The sequence below is a fragment of the Felis catus genome, chromosome E2 (assembly GCF_018350175.1).
Source record: "Felis catus isolate Fca126 chromosome E2, F.catus_Fca126_mat1.0, whole genome shotgun sequence".
NCBI lineage: Eukaryota > Metazoa > Chordata > Mammalia > Carnivora > Felidae > Felis > Felis catus.
Window position 1 is genome coordinate 8,908,716 of NC_058382.1, and position 18,343 is coordinate 8,927,058.

The 18,343-nt window shown below is 57.1% G+C and overlaps 2 protein-coding genes and 1 long non-coding RNA gene across 3 annotated transcripts; 2 read left to right on the top strand and 1 right to left on the bottom strand.

Annotated features, from left to right (window-relative positions):
- Positions 1 to 522: 522 nt before the first annotated feature.
- LOC101082892 (izumo sperm-egg fusion protein 1-like) lies at positions 523 to 5,204 on the top strand. Its single transcript, XM_045046931.1, has 12 exons — positions 523 to 1,298; positions 1,725 to 1,799; positions 2,070 to 2,137; positions 2,211 to 2,268; positions 2,540 to 2,560; positions 2,913 to 2,993; positions 3,179 to 3,279; positions 3,531 to 3,684; positions 3,978 to 4,152; positions 4,377 to 4,530; positions 4,864 to 4,971; positions 5,177 to 5,204. Exons 1-11 carry the CDS (start codon positions 1,064 to 1,066, stop codon positions 4,963 to 4,965), a joined length of 1,224 nt encoding a protein of 407 aa, XP_044902866.1. The 5' UTR covers positions 523 to 1,063; the 3' UTR covers positions 4,966 to 4,971; positions 5,177 to 5,204.
- On the top strand, positions 5,181 to 18,331 carry RASIP1 (Ras interacting protein 1). Its single transcript, XM_045047023.1, has 11 exons — positions 5,181 to 5,317; positions 5,980 to 6,665; positions 8,119 to 8,474; positions 11,308 to 11,961; positions 13,171 to 13,208; positions 13,436 to 13,587; positions 13,706 to 13,809; positions 15,570 to 15,813; positions 16,020 to 16,192; positions 17,190 to 17,337; positions 17,899 to 18,331. The coding sequence occupies exons 1-11, from the start codon at positions 5,181 to 5,183 to the stop codon at positions 18,096 to 18,098; spliced, it is 2,892 nt and encodes a 963-aa protein (XP_044902958.1). The 3' UTR covers positions 18,099 to 18,331.
- LOC123382417 lies at positions 6,736 to 8,156 on the bottom strand. The gene is made up of 3 exons (XR_006590741.1): positions 8,017 to 8,156; positions 7,439 to 7,686; positions 6,736 to 7,061 (listed from the first exon to the last, which is right to left on the bottom strand). It is a non-coding gene; the product is annotated as an uncharacterized LOC123382417 (long non-coding RNA).
- Positions 18,332 to 18,343: the final 12 nt, after the last annotated feature.

An 18,343-nucleotide genomic window follows, 5' to 3' on the forward strand; every position in this document is an offset into this window, starting at 1 on the left:
GAGAGGTGTGGGCTGGTCTCGTGTCCTAGAAAGAGAGATCGGGAACCCTGTCCCTTCGTCGTGGCAGGGCCTCACTGGCTGAGAGGTCGTTCCAGAATTAAGAAGTGGGGAAGGACCAGTCCGACCTAATTGTCCCTCCCCACCCCCACCCAGGTCCGGTCCTCTCCAAGGAACCCTGTCCCCACACTTAGCATGGATTTCCTCTTGCCTTTTCCTGTCCTGCAGCCAGTGCTGGGAGCTGGGGCAAAGCCTGACAGGAACAGTGGGGTCAGGAAGCCACCAGGGCCAAGGGAGCCAGGGTTCCGGGGTGCTGTTGGGACCTGAGGCAGGGGAAGACCCAGGCATCCGGGGGTCCACACCCAAGAGCCCGTCTCCAGCAGTCTTCCATCCCAGCACCCATGAGCTAGGCTCCCAGACTTACGAGTTCACCCCAGCCCCCAGCAGGGCAACCCCACCACTGAGGGCCTAGTCTGGGGGGACCAGATGAACTTTCTAGTCTGAGAGGGGGTTGTCTGCTTTGTCCTGGAACCATAGGCGGAGCGTCCCTTTGTTGCCGTCCAATCAGACTCAGAGTTGGGTTTGTGGGCGGGGCCAAGAAAACTCCCGGGGAGCTTCGTCTCTAGGGAAGTCCGGCAGGGGGGCGGGCCAGGTAGTAACGTAGAAGGGGGAGGGTGTGGGAATTCCTTGTAGATCGGGGTGAAAGGTGACCCTGGCTCCGGTCATAAAGCCCTCCACATCACGTGACCAACGTCACCCTCTCCCCAACAACATCCTTATTTTCAGTCTTGGGAAATCGAGTGGAAGACGGTGGCCTGCTCGTCCCTTCCAAAAGCCTTCAGCCTGGTTTCGACCTTGACAACATTCAAGGTCAAGGTCGGGCAACGGCTGTCTAGGGTGCCTCGGGACTCCGGACACCTCGGTTTCCTAACGGAGAAGTGGGAGCCCTGCAAATTGGGGCTCTTCGTCTCAGGGATAGCTTCTTTCCCCTTAGCGACCACCTCCTCCGAGTGGGCTGGGAAGACCCTCCCCGGGGATCTGTGCGGGGCTGAGCCCTCGGGCCTCAATGGGCCCCCAAGTAGCCCTCCTGGTGGCGGCGCTAGCCGGCTGCCTGCTTCGGGCCCGGAGCTGTGTCATTTGTGATCCAAGGGTCGTGGCCGCGCTGGACGCCTTGGAAAAGGAATACCTGCCTACCCACCTCGCCCCCGATCGTCACAGACAAGTGATGGAAAGGATAAGAGAAACCGTGAGGGATTTCGGGGACCTGCCATATTTAGAGGATACCTTTATGGGGGTTATCGGTGAGGGCAGGGTAGAGCGTGGGAATCTAGGGTGGAGGGAAAGCAGGGGTCTGGTGCTAGGATTGCGGGGGGCGGGACAGGAGGTAAGGGTTGGAGGCAGAGTCCGCTGGGTTCGTGAATGGAGAAGACTGAGATGCAGATTCCAGGCCTTCCCCTGGGCAAAGGAATAGGCTGTTTCCCTAGTCCTTATCCTGCAATTTTGTAAAAAAACAAACAAACACACAAACCCAGAAACAAAAACAAAAACAAAAACAAAAAAAAAACTACATCTCCCAGAAGTCAACGGGCGTGCAATCCTTTTACAGCCCTGGACTTGCCCCGTAGCCTCATGGGTAGTGTAGTTTTTGACACTAGCTGGGCCAATGAGACCTTAAGGCTTGGAATCTGAGGTCTAGCTCCTCTCCCCCATCCTCTGTGTCCCTCCAGATGAGGCCACAATGGAAACGTCAGTCTTGAGTTTTCTGAGGAGTGTGACACTTATCAGAAACAGTGGGGCAGCAGGTAAATCCACACAGGGGCCAGGGGATGGGGCTCCAGAAACTTTTAGAGAAATGTTTTTTGGTGAGGACGGGTCTGGTGGTGGCTCTGGAGCCCACCTGCCTGGGTTCAGCTTCAGGCCTGGCCACCCCTTAGCTGTGTGGCCTTGAGAGAGGAATTTCCCTGGTTTGTCACCTCTAAAGTGGGTCCTAACAGTGTCTTCACGCCAGGCGCTGCTTAGCTCAGTGGCCCGCATTGTTAAGTGGTCATTCAATGTCACTGTCCCTCCCTGAGATGGCCCCAAGGTGGAACGCCAGCCTCTTCAGATGGAGGCAAACTTCCTGCATCTCCTCCTGGGGTGGGTGGGAGGAGGGGTACCACTCTATGTCACCCTGCTCCTTCCCAGATGACACTTTCGTGAAGGAGTTCTCCTAGATGTTGACTCTGGAAAAGGCAGCCTTTCGTGGCTACGTCACTCGATTCCAAAGAGAGGGTGAGGGAAGATGGCTTCCGTCAGGGACCACGGCCCCTTCCCCCAACAGGTCCAGGGTCTAAGTCCCCAGCCCCTGCTTTCTATCTCCAGCCTCTCACTTCTCCCCACCGCGTCCTCCCTGGGACCCAGAGATCCAGACATCCGTGTCCTTCTTCCCTCCATCCCCAGAGCCCAAACGCAACCTATTCCTTCTCCCCCCTCTCATCTCCTTGAACAGGAATCTGATAATCCTTTTTTGTTGTTGTTTTGTTTTTTCTTCCTTCTGAGGCAGATTTCTGTCCCAACAAATGTGGTGAGTCCGGATTACGGGAACTGGTTTTGTATCCTTCATCCTTGCCCCGTGAATACCCAGCCTTTCTCCTCCGGCTTTGGGTCTCGGTGGTTCTTCCTTCCCCACGTCTGAGAGGTTCCTGGTCCCCAGTAGTCCTTCTGCACAGCGGACTTCCTGGATAGCGGGTCCCCTTCTCTGGGCGCTCTTTCCTGAGATTGGTTACACCCCTCTTCAGGGAGGACTGCCTTCTAGCCCCGCCTCTTGGGCTGACCTCTAGGGATTAGGGGCCTGACTCCGCCCCAGAACTTGGCCCTGCCCTCTCCTTTTAGCCTCGCCTCTCAGGGCGAATACAGCCTGGATCCTGTCCCTTCAGGTACAATGTTGCAGCTTCTGATCTGGTGCAGTAACTGTAAAAAGCAGCTTCACGCTTGTCGAAAATACAGAGATTGTGGGGGTGAGAGAGCTGGGGCCAGCCGCAGGGGTTGGCCCAAGAGGGGCGGAGCCAGACTTGTGACGGGGCCAGAGGGGGCGGAGACTGTAGCCCGCCCACCAGAGAAGGTGGGACCGCCACCAAGTGGAGGGAGTTGAGGGAGGACCAGGAACCTTGAAGAGGCAAAGGAGCACAACCCCTCTCACCAGTGCTCCAAATCAACGTCCATGAAACGGAAGACCTGATCCTGGACTGTGAGCTCGACTGGCATAAATTATCTCAAGGCCTGACCTATTACAGCTTTTACAGGGTGGGCCCTTTAACCCCAAGTCCATAAGGCTTGTGTGAGCGCCGACCCCCTCATCCACAAGCTTGTTGCCACAATCCCCATGACCCATGACCCACCAGGTTTGACTTCTACGGGTCCCCGGGGACCCCATGCCCTTACCAGTGACCCTGGACTCCCATCTCCCCCACTGAGAGCCCGTGGTGCCCTCACACCTGTACTGACCCAAACCCTGAATTCCCCAGGCCTTTGTGACCCCTTGAGCTTGGGTCTAGGTTTGGGGGAGCAATTCTGAGACCTTGGTGTCCGAGGGGAAACGGCCCACCCTGACCAAGCGACTGGTGAGGCCAGAGGATGCGGGTAACTACCGCTGCGAGTTGGGCACTGAGCGATCCGGCCCAGCCACGGTCATCCATTTTGAAGTCACAGGTCAGAGCTGGTGGTCGGCAGACGTATGGGACTCAGGGTCCTGGGTGTGGGGGGCAGTCAGCTTCAGCGAGCGCCCTGGGGGGCCTAACTTTCTGTCGGGGTGTGGTTTCAGGCCAACGGGGGGTGGCTTCCTGCCCAGGGTGCGGCCACCTCTCACAGTGGCCTGGCTTCAGGCAGTGAGGGGCGTGTTTATCTCCTGGGAGGCCTGGGTCCTGGGGAAGGGTGGCGTGGACAGAGCTTGCCTGGGCCACGACCGGCCCTCCCAGCACTGCCCCTTCTCTCTCCTCTGTCAGTGTTGCCCAAAAGAGTCATTGAGGAGATCCCGAAATCAAAGCCCGGGACCCAGTATCAGCGGTTTCGATCCCTCAAGCCGTCAGAGTGTCCGAATCCCAAGGACGCGCTGAGAGGCTTTCTGTTGGAGATGCTGATCTGGGGCTTTGTGTTTCTGATCCTCGGCTTTGCCACCTCGTGAGCCGCCTCCCGGAGAAGGCGGGGCTTGGGGCGAGGGGCGGGGTCTCCAACGTCCGAAGGTAGGAGGGGGCGTTAGGGGGAGGGGCTTAGAAAAGAGGGGCGTGCTTACCCAGGGCGGCGAAGCTTGGGTCACAGAAAGGATCAGATATAGGGAGGCTGGGAGGGGTGTCCCTCACTCAGGACCTAACCTGCTTACACGATTGCACCCCACCCTTCCCCAGCGTACTTTGCTTTAGGTCTGGGACCCTGATCGATTCGGTCAAGTCCTGGGTCCGTACCGACAAGGCAGCAGCCCCCGAGGACCAGGGTCCACAAAGTCGGCTGTCACAGACCCAGCTATCACAGACCCAGGTGTCACAGACCCAGCTTCCCAAGGTACCGAACGAGGAAAAGGCCACAGCACCAAGGCTTAAATAAAGATTTATCTGGTTGTCTAAATATCGGATTCCTTTTCTCCGGTCAGATTCTCAGTTTTGGCTTCCCGAGAGGAGAGCTCTGGGGCGGGTCTCCTGTCCTCGGAGAGACTGGGAAGTCAGTTCCCTGTGTCAAGGCAGTGCCCAACTAGCTGAGATGTAATTCCAGAATCAAGGAGTAGAGAAGGGCCTGCCCTACGCAGATCTCCTCCCCCAGGCCCGGTCCCCTCACAGGACGCCCCCTCCCAGCTCTTCCTGCCGGGTTTCCTCTCGCCTTTTCCTGTCCCCCACCCAGTGCTGGGAGCCGGGGCAGAGGCAAAGGCTGAACGGGAACAGCGGGGTCAGGAACCAACCAGGGCCAACGGAGCCAGGGCCCCGGGGTGCTGTTGGGACCTGAAGCAGGGTAAGAACCGCGGAGCCAGGAGTCCAGACCCCTCCTCCCTCAGACCCAGTGGCCAGTCCCCACCCATCTCCCATCCCAGCACCCAGGAGCTTAGCTCCCATCCGTCTCCTCCACCCAGACTCGCGAGTTTGAGCCCCAGGCCCCTCCATCCCCAACCCCACTACTCGGGGCCTCAGGAGTTGGGGTCTTACCCATCCTTCCTTAGGGCCATGCTATCTGGTGAACGGAAAGAGGGCGGAAGCCCCCGCTTCGGGAAGCTCCACCTCCCCGTGGGCTTGTGGATCAATTCTCCCAGGAAACAGCTGGCCAAGCTGGGACGCCGCTGGCCTAGCGCCGCCTCTGTTAAGTGAGTGCCCACCTCCTCCAGGCCCCTGTCCCTCCTCCACCTACCTCCCAATTGTCCTCGTTTCTGATCCAGTCTCTGCACCGGGTAGGGCCAGGGGCCCCGAGCGTTGACTGCAGTTCCTTTCCGGAATGGGCAAGTGAGGTGGCGGGCTGGAGGAGACAGACAGTGGGCCACAGTGCTCTCAGAGTCCGGTCGGGGAAGAGCCGGGCCTGGATAGGGGCCCTCGCTGGATGGACAAGGCGATGGGGATACAGGGGCAAGGGTTTGATTCCCCTTCCTTCCTCCCCTCCCTGCTTACCTCTTGCAACTTCCTTAGGTGCCACTCGCCTTCATTTATTTCTCTCTCTCTCTCTCTCTCTCTCTCTCTGACTCTGGCCTCTGCCCAACTCCGTATCTGTACACTCGCGTCTCTCCCCCTTCTGTGGGTCTCTGTCTCCCTCTTTATCTCTGTCTCTGTCCCTCTCTTTCCCTGGGTTTCTTTTGCTCTTTCGGTCTGGATCTGTGTCCCCTCTCAATGGGTCTCTCTGTCACTCTCCGGGTCTCTGATCCCTCCGTCTGGGTCTTTGCCCACCTCCTTCCTTCGTCTTCTGCCATCGGCCTCCATCCTGGCCTGTCTCTCTCGGTCTCTTTGCCGCCTCTCCGCTCCCCTGGCGGGTTCCCAGGTCTTCTTCCTCGGACACGGGGAGCCGCAGCAGCGAGCCGCTGCCCCCGCCGCCGCCGCACGTGGAGCTGCGGCGAGTGGGCGCGGTCAAGGCGGCCGGGGGAGCCTCCGGGAGTCGCGCCAAGCGCATCTCCCAGCTCTTTCGGGGCTCGGGGACCGGGGCCACGGGGTCCGGCGGCGCGGGAGGCGCCGGGACTCCGGGGGGCGCTCAGCGCTGGGCCAGCGAGAAGAAGCTGCCTGAGCTGGCCGCGGGCGTGGCCCCCGAGCCCCCGCTGGCCGCCCGCGCCACGGCACCCCCGGGGGTCCTCAAGATCTTCGGCGCCGGGCTGGCGTCGGGCGCCAACTACAAGAGCGTGCTCGCCACTGCGCGCTCCACGGCACGCGAGCTGGTGGCCGAGGCGCTGGAGCGCTACGGGCTGGCGGGGAGCCCCGGCGGCAGCCCAGGCGAGAGCAGCTGCGTGGACGCCTTCGCGCTGTGCGACGCGCTGGGCCGGCCCGCGGCGGGCGGCGTGGGCAGCTGCGAGTGGCGGGCGGAGCACCTGCGCGTGCTGGGCGACTCGGAGCGACCGCTGCTGGTGCAGGAGCTGTGGCGAGCGCGGCCCGGCTGGGCGCGCCGTTTCGAGCTGCGCGGCCGCGAGGAGGCGCGCCGCCTGGAGCAGGAGGCCTTCGGGGCGGCGGACAGCGACGGTGAGCCGGCGGGGGCCCGACTCCGGGGGCGGGGCGGGGCCTGTCCTGGAGGCGGGGCCAGCGGTGGCTGGGCGGGGCTTGGGGCCGGGGGCTAAGGGGGCCGGGATCTGTGGGGCTGGAGAGACCAGGGGTAGGCTGGAGGCGGGGCCCCCGGGAGAAAGGGAGGGGGGAATGGGAGGAGCCTAAAGCCCCGGGTCAGGTCGGGGGCGGGGCTGGGGCCAGACCGGAGTTATTGCCAGAGTGGATGGGCGGGGCTTGTGATGGGGGGTGGGGGGTCCCTGCTGAAGAGGGTAACCCAGAGCCAGAGGTGTTGAGTCGTGGTGGTCGTCCGCGTGGCTAGAAGGCCTCTCGGGAGAGGCAGGGCCGACGTAGATTAAGCCTCTTTGGGGGAGGAGCCTGGAGAGTGAAGAAATGGTGGGCTTGTTTGGGGCAGAAAATGATCCAAGCTTTAGGAGCGCCTGAGTGGCTCAGTGGGTTAAGCCTCCGACTTCGGATCGGATCATGATCGCTCGGTCCGTGAGCTCGAGCCCAGCGTCGGGCTCTGTCCTAACAGCTGGGAGCCTGGAGCCTGCTATAGATTCTGTGTCTCCTTCTCTCTGCCCTTCCCCTGCTCGTGCTCTCCCTCTCTTAAGAATAATTAAAAAAACAGATCGAAGCTTCAGAGGATCTGACCTTGGAGCAGGTGGATCTAGGCTGGGTTGGCTGCAGACTGTGGGTGGGAGATTTGAGGGTGGCGCATGGGAAATGAAGACGTAACACCATCAAGGGCTTACATGCTGGCCTGGCCTTTGAGGAAACGTTCCTGGAACAGGAGGTGGTCCCCTTGGTGAAATAGTAAGTGCAGAGCAGGGCCCGGCAGGGATGGAGCCGGCTCTAAGGGGCTGCTCACAGAACCTTCTAAAGCTTTTCTGTTTCTGAGCCTCCCATCGGGGAGACAGAGTGGGGTAGCGGTCAACCTCCTGAGCTCTGAACTCTGGCTTGGATTCCGATCCGTTCTTTGTCGGTTCCGCTCTGCAACACCCTAGGGGAAGATGAAATAGGAAAATGTATAAAAGGGTTTTAGCACAGGGCTTGGCACATAGTGGTCGCCTAATAAAGAAAGGCAATTACAACCATCACTGTCTTCCCCCCCCCCAAAAAGCATTGGTTGAGCGCCTACTGTGGGCCACACATTATTTAGGGCCCTGGGGGAATACAGTGAGCACATGACAGATGAGGTTCCCCCCCTCTAGATTTCGTGGCCTAGTGAGAAACAAATCACTAGTTCGTTCCTTCCGTTCACCATCACCCACTATGTGCCGGGCACAGGGAACAGCATATACAGAAAACTAAATGTGCGAAGCAGCCTCACCTCTCTGTGGTCAATTTTTTTGTCTCTTTATCATCTCGGCTCTGCGAGCCTGTCTCGGGCTCTTTGGAGTCTCTTGCCTCATCCCTCTCGGTCTCTCCGCAGGCACGGGTGCCCCCTCGTGGCGGCCGCAGAAGAATCGCTCCCGGGCGGCGTCCGGAGGGGCGGCCCTGGCCAGTCCGGGCCCGGGGTCCGGGTCAGGGCCCCCCGCTGGGTCCGGGGGCAAAGAGCGCTCGGAAAACCTGTCCCTGCGGCGCAGCGTGTCGGAGCTCAGCCTGCAGGGTCGCCGGCGGCGGCAGCAGGAGCGCAGGCAGCAGGCACTTAGCATGGCCCCAGGGGCAGCCGACACCCAAATCGGACCTGCTGACCCTGGCGACTTCGATCAGTTGACCCAGTGCCTCATTCAGGCTCCCAGCAACCGTCCCTACTTCCTGCTGCTCCAGGGCTACCAGGACGCTCAGGTAAGGCAGCCCCTCCTACCCCGGAGAGAACTATGCTCCGGCCTTCTGTCCACCTTCCTTCGTCTGCAGGGCGACAAAATTACAACTCCCAGAATCCCCTGGGTCGCGGTAGTCTCAGGTTTGCGGGAAGGCGTGGGCCCAGCAAGGTAGGGTTCCAGGGTAGGAGAGGTCATTGTGGGAGACAGGGGATGGGGGGAAGAGGTGATAGTCGTGGAGGTTGGTGGCTGAAAAAGATTTTGCTGGAAGAACAAGTGGGGAATGGTTCATTTCATGCAATGTTGGGGGAACACACTGCCTTTGTCTGTCAAGGGGGAATGTGAGAGCCTATCGTAGAAAAGGGATCTCCTTGTAAGCGCCTATTTCTTGATGAGGAGTAATTGAAGTGTCTATCTTGTTTGGGAGGAAGATAAGTTCATTGATGTATGGGATCTTGTTCTGGGTAAGCGTATATTTTCTTGGAAGGAGCAGACTAACCCGCTTTTTAAAGGTGATGGTTTACACTGGAATGATTTGACTCTTGTTAGGGGGCGTAGGGGGTACGATGCTTCTGTTTTCTATATTTGGGTGACAGTAGAACTTTGCTTGAGTGTTAGGCAGCAGAGAGGGAGAAAGGATTAGCAGATAGTAGAAAATGATTCGTGGGAAATTGTTTCATTAATAGAAACGTAACGTACTCTTGGAAAGACTCATTTGTGTGTGTGTGTGTGTGTGCGTGTGCGCGCGATGATTGGGGGAGCCATGTTTGTGGTGTCGCCCAACTTTGAGTAACAGCAGTACAGCCAAGTTCCACAGGTACTGCTGGGAATCAATGGGAAAGCCCACTCTAGAAGGTAGTGGAGCTCAGCAAATAGTCCCATTTGTGCTGTCAGAGTGATCCAGTTGGGTTCGGTGGCCTGTGTGTGGGTGTGTATGAGTGAGAGGTTAAGACTATTGAGAGAAGGGCTTGCGTGGAAGAATTCATTCCTCCTTACTGGGGCAAGTTCCTTACAGGGAGGGGTTTGCAGACAAGGTTGGAGAATAGGAGAGCCTGTTTTGGGAAGACGGGGGACATTGGGAGCATCCATTCTTTTGAATGGGGTTCATGAGAAATTCCTTTCTAAGAAAGAGGCTTCTATGGAAGTATTCCTTCCTGGGGAAGAGGAATCAGAGGTGAATCTCGTAGGGAGGAATTTATTTGCACTCATCTATTCATGAGTGGCTATAACCCGGGAGTTCATTGGGGGCACTGTGGAATCCCTTCTGGGGTTAAGTAATTTTAGAAGAGGGTTCCATGTATTTTGGACCATTCCATTGCTTCAAACAGGGATGGATAACAGGAGATTTTACCTTTGGAAGGTGGTCATACTGGAAAGGTCCATTTTCTAGAGGCAGATGAACAAGTCCATTGTAGGAAGGGGTCTCTTTGGAAATGTCCATCCATGAGGTAAAGGTAATACGTGAGTTCAGGGAGGATGACTATCCTCCCAGTGTGAATAGAGAACAGAGAGTCCATTTTAGGAAGAGGGCCAGACTGAGCTCTTCCATTTTTGTAGGATGGAGATGGGAGAGTCATTTAGGAAGGGGTCTTCTGGAATGCACCTCTTCATTTGGTGGATGAAATGGGACACTCCATTATAAGAAGAGGGTCTCCTTGAAAACATCTATTAATAAGGTGGGGTTACTAGAAGAGCCACTATATGGAGAGCTCCATGGAGATGTTCTTTGTTGGGATGAGAATACTAAAAGCATCCATTGATGGAAAGGAGTATCTTTGGAATCCTCTATCATGGGAGTGGGGGTAGTAGGTGAGTCCATTGTAGTATTATTTCTCCTTGGAAGTGAGTTCAGCATGGGGTGGGGGGAAATAAGGGTCCTTTGTAGAAAGGGGGTCTCCCTGGAAGTGTATGTTCATGGGGTGGAGATAATGGAAGAAACCTTTGTTCAAAGGGGGCAGTCTCCTTAAAGATATCCGTCCCGTGTCTTGGAAATATTCAGAGAAGCTCTTATTAGAAGGGGAAATGTCTTTGGAAGTCCCCATTATGGTGGTGGAAGGACTGGCAAATGGGGCCAGCGTCAGAGAAATGGGAGGGTTCACAGGAGAAAGATGTCCTTGGAAAGTTCCATTCTTTGGGGGGCAAGGTAATGGGCAGTCCACTGTAGTCATGGGGGTGTGGTGCTCTTGGAAGCACCCCTTCTTTGGGCTCTATATCATGGGAGAGTGCATTGTGGGAATGGATTTCCTTGAAAGGGTCCATTCAGAAGAGGTGAGAAGAGGGCGGCGTCTCCTGGAGAAATGTCTCCTGGAAAACATCAATAATTTCAGGGAGGGCAATTACAGAACTCATGTCAAGAAAGGGGTTTCCTGGGCACCTGGGTGGCGCAGTCGGTTAAGCGTCCGACTTCAGCCAGGTCACGATCTCGCGGTCCGTGAGTTCGAGCCCCGCGTCGGGCTCTGGGCTGATGGCTCGAAGCCTGGAGCCTGTTTCCGATTCTGTGTCTCCCTCTCTCTCTGCCCCTCCCCCATTCATGCTCTGTCTCTCTCTGTCCCAAAAATAAATAAACGTTGAAAAAAAATTAAAAAAAAAAAAAAAAAAAGAAAGGGGTTTCCTTATACGCAGCCAGTCTTCCAGATGGGTGTTCTGGACCAGTCCATCACAGGAAGTGCCGTTGAAGAGTCCACTCATGGTTTGGGGAAGCAATTGCTGAGGCTTTGGGGATCCCAGGAGATCTCCTTGAAAGCGTTCATTCTAAGCGAGGTGGTGGATGGGAGAGTCCTTTGTGGCCAAGGGTCCCCTTTGGAAACATCCGTTCCTCACGGAGCTGTGTCTCTCCTGTATCTTCACCTTCCCTGCAGGACTTCGTGGTGTATGTGATGACGCGGGAGCAGCATGTCTTCGGCCGGGGCGGGAACTCCTCGGCCCGTGGTGGGTCCCCGGCCCCGTATGTGGACACCTTTCTCAATGCCCCCGACATCCTGCCGCGGCACTGTACGGTGCGTGCGGGCCCTGAGCCCCCGGCCATGGTGCGCCCGGCCCGGGGTGCCCCGGTCACGCACAACGGGTGCCTCCTGCTGCGCGAGGCCGAGCTGCACCCTGGCGACCTGCTGGGGCTGGGCGAGCACTTCCTCTTCATGTACAAGGACCCCCGCGCTGGGGGCTCGGGGCCCGCGCGGCCGCCGTGGCTGCCCACCCGTCCGGGGGCCTCCCCGCCAGGCCCCGGCTGGGCCTTCTCCTGCCGCCTGTGCGGCCGGGGCCTGCAGGAGCGCGGCGAGGCGCTGGCGGCCTACCTGGATGGCCGCGAGCCGGTGCTGCGCTTCCGGCCCCGCGAGGAAGAGGCGCTGCTGGGTGAGATCGTGCGCGCAGCAGCGGCCGGCGCCGGGGACCTACCACCGCTGGGGCCGGCCACGCTGCTGGCGCTGTGCGTCCAGCATTCAGCCCGGGAACTGGAGCTGGGCCACCTGCCGCGCCTGCTGGGCCGTCTGGCCCGGCTCATCAAGGAGGCTGTCTGGGTGAGTGCCTCCAACCGCCGTCCAGCCCCCGTCTGCTCCCCTAGGGCTTCCCCCAGCCTCTCGTCGCCCCCTGCCGCCGGTTTGGAAGTCGAGCAGGATGAAGCCACCTCTTCCCTGCTTAGGAGGGGCCTGGGCTCTCCAGTAAGGGATCTCGCGGGGTGCTGGGAGTGGTGGATTCATCCGCGGTGCTGGAAGAGAAGGTAGCAAAGAACCACCTTTGCGGCTCTGGGATAATGGGAGAAACGATTCTGGGAGCTCCTGGGATGAGAAGTCAGGAGAGACCGTTGTGGGAGGTGAGGCGGGCAGCCCGCTGGGCCCGAAGCTTTGAACAGTAGTGGGCAAGACCGTGCTTGGAGGCGAGGGAGGACAAATCCATCGGACCTACAGATGGAAGTACCTGGGAGAAATCATCCAGATTTCTGGATTTGGGGGGGGAGGTTAAAGTCGCCATCCAATGGAGCTAGGGCTTCTCAGAGCGAAGGTTAAGGAAGGGCCTGGGCGGTAAGAAGAAACTTCTATTCGAGCAGAAGTGGGCCTGAGGGAGGTAGACCGTCTGCAATCATAGGGCTTTGTATTTTATTTTATTTTTGTAAGTTTATTCTATTTCTTTTGAGAGAGAGCGCGCGCACGGGCGCAAAAGGGGGGGAAGGGGAGAGAGAGAGAATCCCAAGCAGGCCCTGCACTGCCAGCGCAGAGCCGGGTGTGGGGCTTGAACTCGGGAGCTGTGAGATCGTGACCTGAGCTGAAGTCGGAGGCTCAACCAACTGAATCACCCAGGCGCCCCTAGGGCTTTGTGTTTTAAAAGGTATGGAGAGGTGAGGGACGGACGCCGGGGTGGCTCAGTCGGTCAAGTGACTGAGTCCTGTTAAGGAACTGACTCACAGTTCCTGAGTTCAAGCCCCACATCCAGCTCTGTGCTGACAGCTGGGAGCCCGGAGCCTGCTTCAGATTCTGTGTCTTCCTCTCTCCCTTCCCCTCCCCCACTCGCACGTACACACTCTCTCTCTCTCAAAAATAAATAAACATTAAAAAAGAAAAAAAAAAAAACCGTACAGAGAGGTGAAACCATTCTGAAACCTGGGGGTTAGGGTCCATTTGAGCGTGGAGAGGCCGTGTCAAAAAGGTGCTTCCAGAAATACCAGGGTATTAACTCATACGTCTCTCTCCCTCAATTCCACGCGCCTTGATTCTGAGCTTACTGTTCTACAGGAAAAGATCAAGGAAATCGGAGACCGCCAGCCAGAGAAGTAAGAGAAATTCTGGGAAGAAGGGTTATAGAGGGACGCAGGGGTGGGGCTCTGCAGGCAGGCTCTTCCTCGGCCCCCAACTTTTCCAGCTGTGAAATGGGGATTGGCCTCTGTCCTCAGTTGGATCCAGAGCTCGGGGTTTGGACACTATGGTGGGGGTTGGGCAGAGACCACCCCACCCCCATGACTAATGGACTGTCCCGTTAATGGGTCCTTTTCTCCTCCAGCCACCCTGAGGGAGTCCCCGAGGTGCCCTTGACTCCCGAGGCTGTGTCCGTGGAGCTGCGGCCACTCATGCTGTGGATGGCCAACACCACGGAGCTGCTGAGTTTTGTACAGGAGAAGGTGCTGGAAATGGAGAAGGAGGCCGACCAGGAGGGTGAGCTCTGACCCAAGCTCAGGCCTGTCCGGGATCCCTGTCATTCCCTCTACTTGGGGACTTGGGCTCCTGCCTGTCAGCCTCTGGTTCTCTCTCTTACCCCCAGGTCTGTCCTCAGACCCACAGCTCTGCAATGACTTGGAATTATGCGATGAGGCCATGGCCCTCCTGGATGAGGTCATCATGTGTACCTTCCAGCAGTCTGTCTACTACCTCACCAAGGTTGGTCTTGTCCCCTGCTGCCTGTTTGACATAACATCACTTCCTGTTTGCATTACATCGTGTTGCTCTGACGTCACTTCCTAGTTGACCTTGTGAGATTTCCCGCTTCTCTGACATCACTTCCCGTTCACCCCCGGGCTTTGCTGTTCTGATACCCCTTCCTGTTGGAGCCTACATCACTTCCCGCCTTTCTGGCTTCTTCTCCTGTCTCTGCATCTGTCCCCTCTTGACAAGTGAACTTTACTACCTGGTCATATCACCCTTATCATTTTCTCAAGCTCCTGTTTTCTTTTTCTTTTTTTTTTTTAAATGTTTTTATTTTTTTTTATTTTTAACATTTATTTATTTTTGAGACAGAGGGAGACAGAGCATGAAGGGGGGAGGGGCAGAGAGAGAAGGAGACACCGAATCGGAAGCAGGCTCCAGGCTCTGAGCCATCAGCCCAGAGCCCGACACGGGGCTCAAACTCACAGACCGCGAGATCGTGACCTGAGCTGAAGTTGGACGCCCAACCGACTGCGCCACCCAGGCGCCCCAAATGTTTTTATTTTTGAGAGAGAGAGAGACACAGAGCGCCAGTGGGGGGTGGCCAGAGAGAGAGGGAGACACAGATTCCGAAGCAGGCCGTCAGCACAAAGCCCAGTACGGGGCTCGAACCCACAAACCGTGAAATCATGACCTGAGCTGAAGTTGGACGCTCAACTGACTGAGCCCCCCAGGTGTCCCTCAAGCTCCTGTTTTCTAGGTCCACTCTTCAGTGACTGGTAAACTAGAGAGAAGATAGATAGATAGATATCAAATAGTGTCAGGCACTGTCATTTAAACTAAAAGTCCTCTGTAATCAGGCTTCGCTTCCTGTTTGCTGACTTCATTTCCTATAGCTCCAAATTCACTCCCTTTTCCAAGCCACAGACCTTCTCCCTGGAGTGCTAGTCCTGAGGACCCGCTTTCTCCCCCAGGCCCCCAACCACCCTTGACCTTGATATTGCCCCGTGGAATTCTCAGGGTTTCAGGCTTACCGTGGGCCTGAGTCCCTGTCTGTAAACGGAACGGGGATCTTTGGGGACTGATCAACGTAAAGATGTTCCTTAAGCAGCCTTGATTTGTGAAGCCCTTTCCTCCAAGGCTTCGCTTCCTGTACATTCCTGCCACGTGTGGCTTTGTTTCTTCTTCGGCTCTGACCTCATTTCCTGTCCTTGGCCCGATCTCACTTTCCACTGGCTCACTGCCACTTTACTCCCACTTCCTGACTCTCTATTCTTTTTCTTTCCTTTGGGAATTCTGGATAAATCATTCTCTGACCGAAGGGGGCCTCTTTGTTCAGCGTCCTTTGTCCTCCGCGAGCTGCCGTGTGGAGAAATACAAGTCCTGGGGTGCCTGGGTGGCTCAGTCAGCTGGGCGTCGGACTTCAGCTCAGGTCCCGATCTCATGGTTCTTGAGTTCGAGGCCCGCGACGGGCTCTGTGCCGACAGCTCGGAGCCTGCTTCGGATTCCGTGTCGGCCCCTCTCTCTCTGCCCTTCCCCCACTTGAGCTCCGTCTCTTTCTCTCTCTCAAAAAGAAATAAACACTGAAAAAATTTCAAGGCTTGAGGTGTCCCAGACCTGATGAATGCCAGAAAGCCACCTGGAAAGTAGGGATTTGCTCACAGAGGCCTTTAGGGTGTTGAAGATAGAATGGGCTCTAATTCCCAGAAGCTCTGCCCGGAAGCTTCCAGGAAGGTGTAGTCCAATCACTTGTTTCCATCTCTGTATCTTCTTAGACTCTGTATTCAACGCTGCCTGCTCTCCTGGATAGTAACCCTTTTACCGCTGGGGCAGAGCTTCCCGGGCCCGGCGCAGAGCTGGCGGCCATGCCTCCGGGGCTGAGACCCACCCTGGGCGTGTTCCAAGCAGCCCTGGAACTGACCAGCCAGTGTGAGCTGCATCCGGACCTCGTGTCTCAGACTTTCGGTTACTTGTTCTTCTTCTCCAATGCGTCCCTCCTCAACTCGCTGATGGAACGAGGTGCGGGTCAGATCGGGGAAGGGGCAGGGACGAAGGGGCGGGAGCCATCGGGACCCAAGTCAGTTCAGAACATACCACAGGATCAGGCCTCATCTTTAGAGAGTCTGGAGGCCAAGCTCCAGATCCCAAGCTGAAAAATAAGAAGGGTCCAGGAGGCAGGAGGGCAGAGTCCACGCACCCATTCCCCTTCCTAACCTTCCCCACAGGTCAAGGCCGACCTTTCTATCAATGGTCCCGAGCTGTCCAAATCCGGACCAACTTGGACCTCGTCTTGGACTGGCTGCAGGGGGCCGGGCTGGGCGACATTGCCACTGAATTCTTCCGGAAACTCTCCATAGCTGTGAACCTGCTCTGTGTGCCCCGCACCTCCCTGCTCAAGGTGATTCCCGATCCCTGACCTCTGACTCCCCAACCACCCCCCCCCATCCATCCTCTGTATTCAGCCCACCCTTGACATCCCCTTGGCCCTCACGTTATCCCCAGTCCCAGCGCAGACACCGTGGGTGATGCACTGGCAGTTAGAAGCCAGCCCCAAGCGTCCAAAGTGCACCTGAATCGCAGTGGGACTTCCGAATAATAGTTTCCAAGGCCCCCTCCCTCAGTCATGCTGGTTCCAAGGAATGAGACAGTCAAAACATTCATTGAACGTAAACTAGATACCAAACACTGTCAAGCACTGTTCACTGAGTGCTGATTAAGGCTCATGAAATAGGTTATTCATTGACCGTTTGTAACAGACAAGGAAACTGAGATTCGGGCAGGATAAGTTCCTTGATTTCTTTTGTTGCTATTTCTCAGACTTTTACAGAGCGCTTAATAAGCACCCGGCCGTGTTCTAAGTATTTTACGATCTTGCCATATTGAAACCTCAGAACAACCCTATTAGGTGGTGCCTAATCCCTCCACCCCCAATTTACAGATGAAGAACTTGCCAGAGGTGATGAGTAGTCAAGCCAGGATTTTTGAACCCAGGCAATCTGGGTCCACCGCAGTGATGACTTGGTTGTCATCTCAGTTCAGTAGATCCAAACTTTATTTTAAATTTTATTATTTAAAAATTTTTACATTTATGTCTGCACAGAGCCCGACGCGGGGCTCGAACTCACAAACTGTGAGATCATGACCTGAGCCGAAGTCGGAAGCTTAACCGACTGAGCCACCCAGGCGCCAAACAAATCACTTTTCTTTTTTTTAAAGCCGAGAGCACCCCCTTTCTCACCATCACTTTGGTGACAGCCTGGCTTCGCAGTCACAATCTGGCTGCACAGACATCACGGCCGACCCCCTACATCGGTACCCTCTGGGGGGGCCTTCCATTCAGGCTTTCTCAGCTGTCCCATAACGACCACCGACTTCTCACCTCATCTTCCCACCAGGCTTCTTGGAGCAGCCTACGAACTGACCACCCCACGCTGACCCCTGCTCAGCTTCACCATCTGCTCAGCCACTACCAGCTGGGTCCTGGCCGTGGGCCACCACCTGCCTGGGACCCTCCCCCTGCAGAGCGAGACGCTGTGGACACAGGTGAGGCACGGTGGGGACAGAGGCACGGGGGCTGTCAGCTGTTTTCTGGCCTCAGGACCTAGGAATCCATAGCCCCTTCCTCCTTCTGACCCAGGATCCTGGACCCTTAACCCTTTCCTCCCTCGAGACCCAATAAGTGATGGGCCTCAACTCCCTCCTCCGCCAGGATACGGGATTTCAAGCCCCAACTCCTCCTTTTTCCCCCCAGGGTTCAGGCCCCCAGCCCCTTCCCCCGACAACCTACCCTTCTCACCCAGGGGCTCGGGTTCCAGGCCCCTCCACGAAGGAATCCGTAAAACTAAGTTCCCAGACCTTCCTTCCTCAGACCCAAGAACCCAACTACCTCGCCCGTTTCCCAGGCAGCGGTGGCCTCTCTTTCTTTGTCTGAACTACAACTCCCATGATGCTCGGGGGACTCCCAAGACTCGTGTTTGAGTGGGTCCCGCTCCGGGAATTGCTGGTTGAAGTCTGTCCTTCCCTCGGGCGTGACGCAGCCTCTCCCTAACACTGCTGCCTCACGCCCATTTTCAGAATTTGATGCCGTCTTCTTCTGTCTCCTAGGGGACATCTTCGAGAGCTTCTCCTCCCATCCGCCCCTCATCCTGCCCTTGGGCAGCTCGCGCCTGCGCCTCACGGGTCCCGTGACGGACGACGCCCTGCACCGCGAACTGCGCAGGCTCCGCCGCCTCCTCTGGGATCTTGAGCAGCAGGAACTGCCGGCCAATCACCGCCACGGACCTCCCGTGGCCACGCCTCCTTGAGGACCAATAACCAACGAGCGCGCGACCCTTGAAAATTCTTCGGCTTCTGCTCCCCGGAGCCCGCCTGAGCTCAGGGCTCTCTGGGAGTTGTAGTTCTTTCCCCCGCGTGGCATGCCGGGAGTTTGAGTTTTCGGGTAGTAGAGGACGGGACAGTGGGAAGACGGGCTTGGGAGGTGAGGGCGAAGAGCAAGCAATAAAGGTATCTGTGGTGTTGGCACCGCCTCGCTTGTTAAGACTTGGGAACG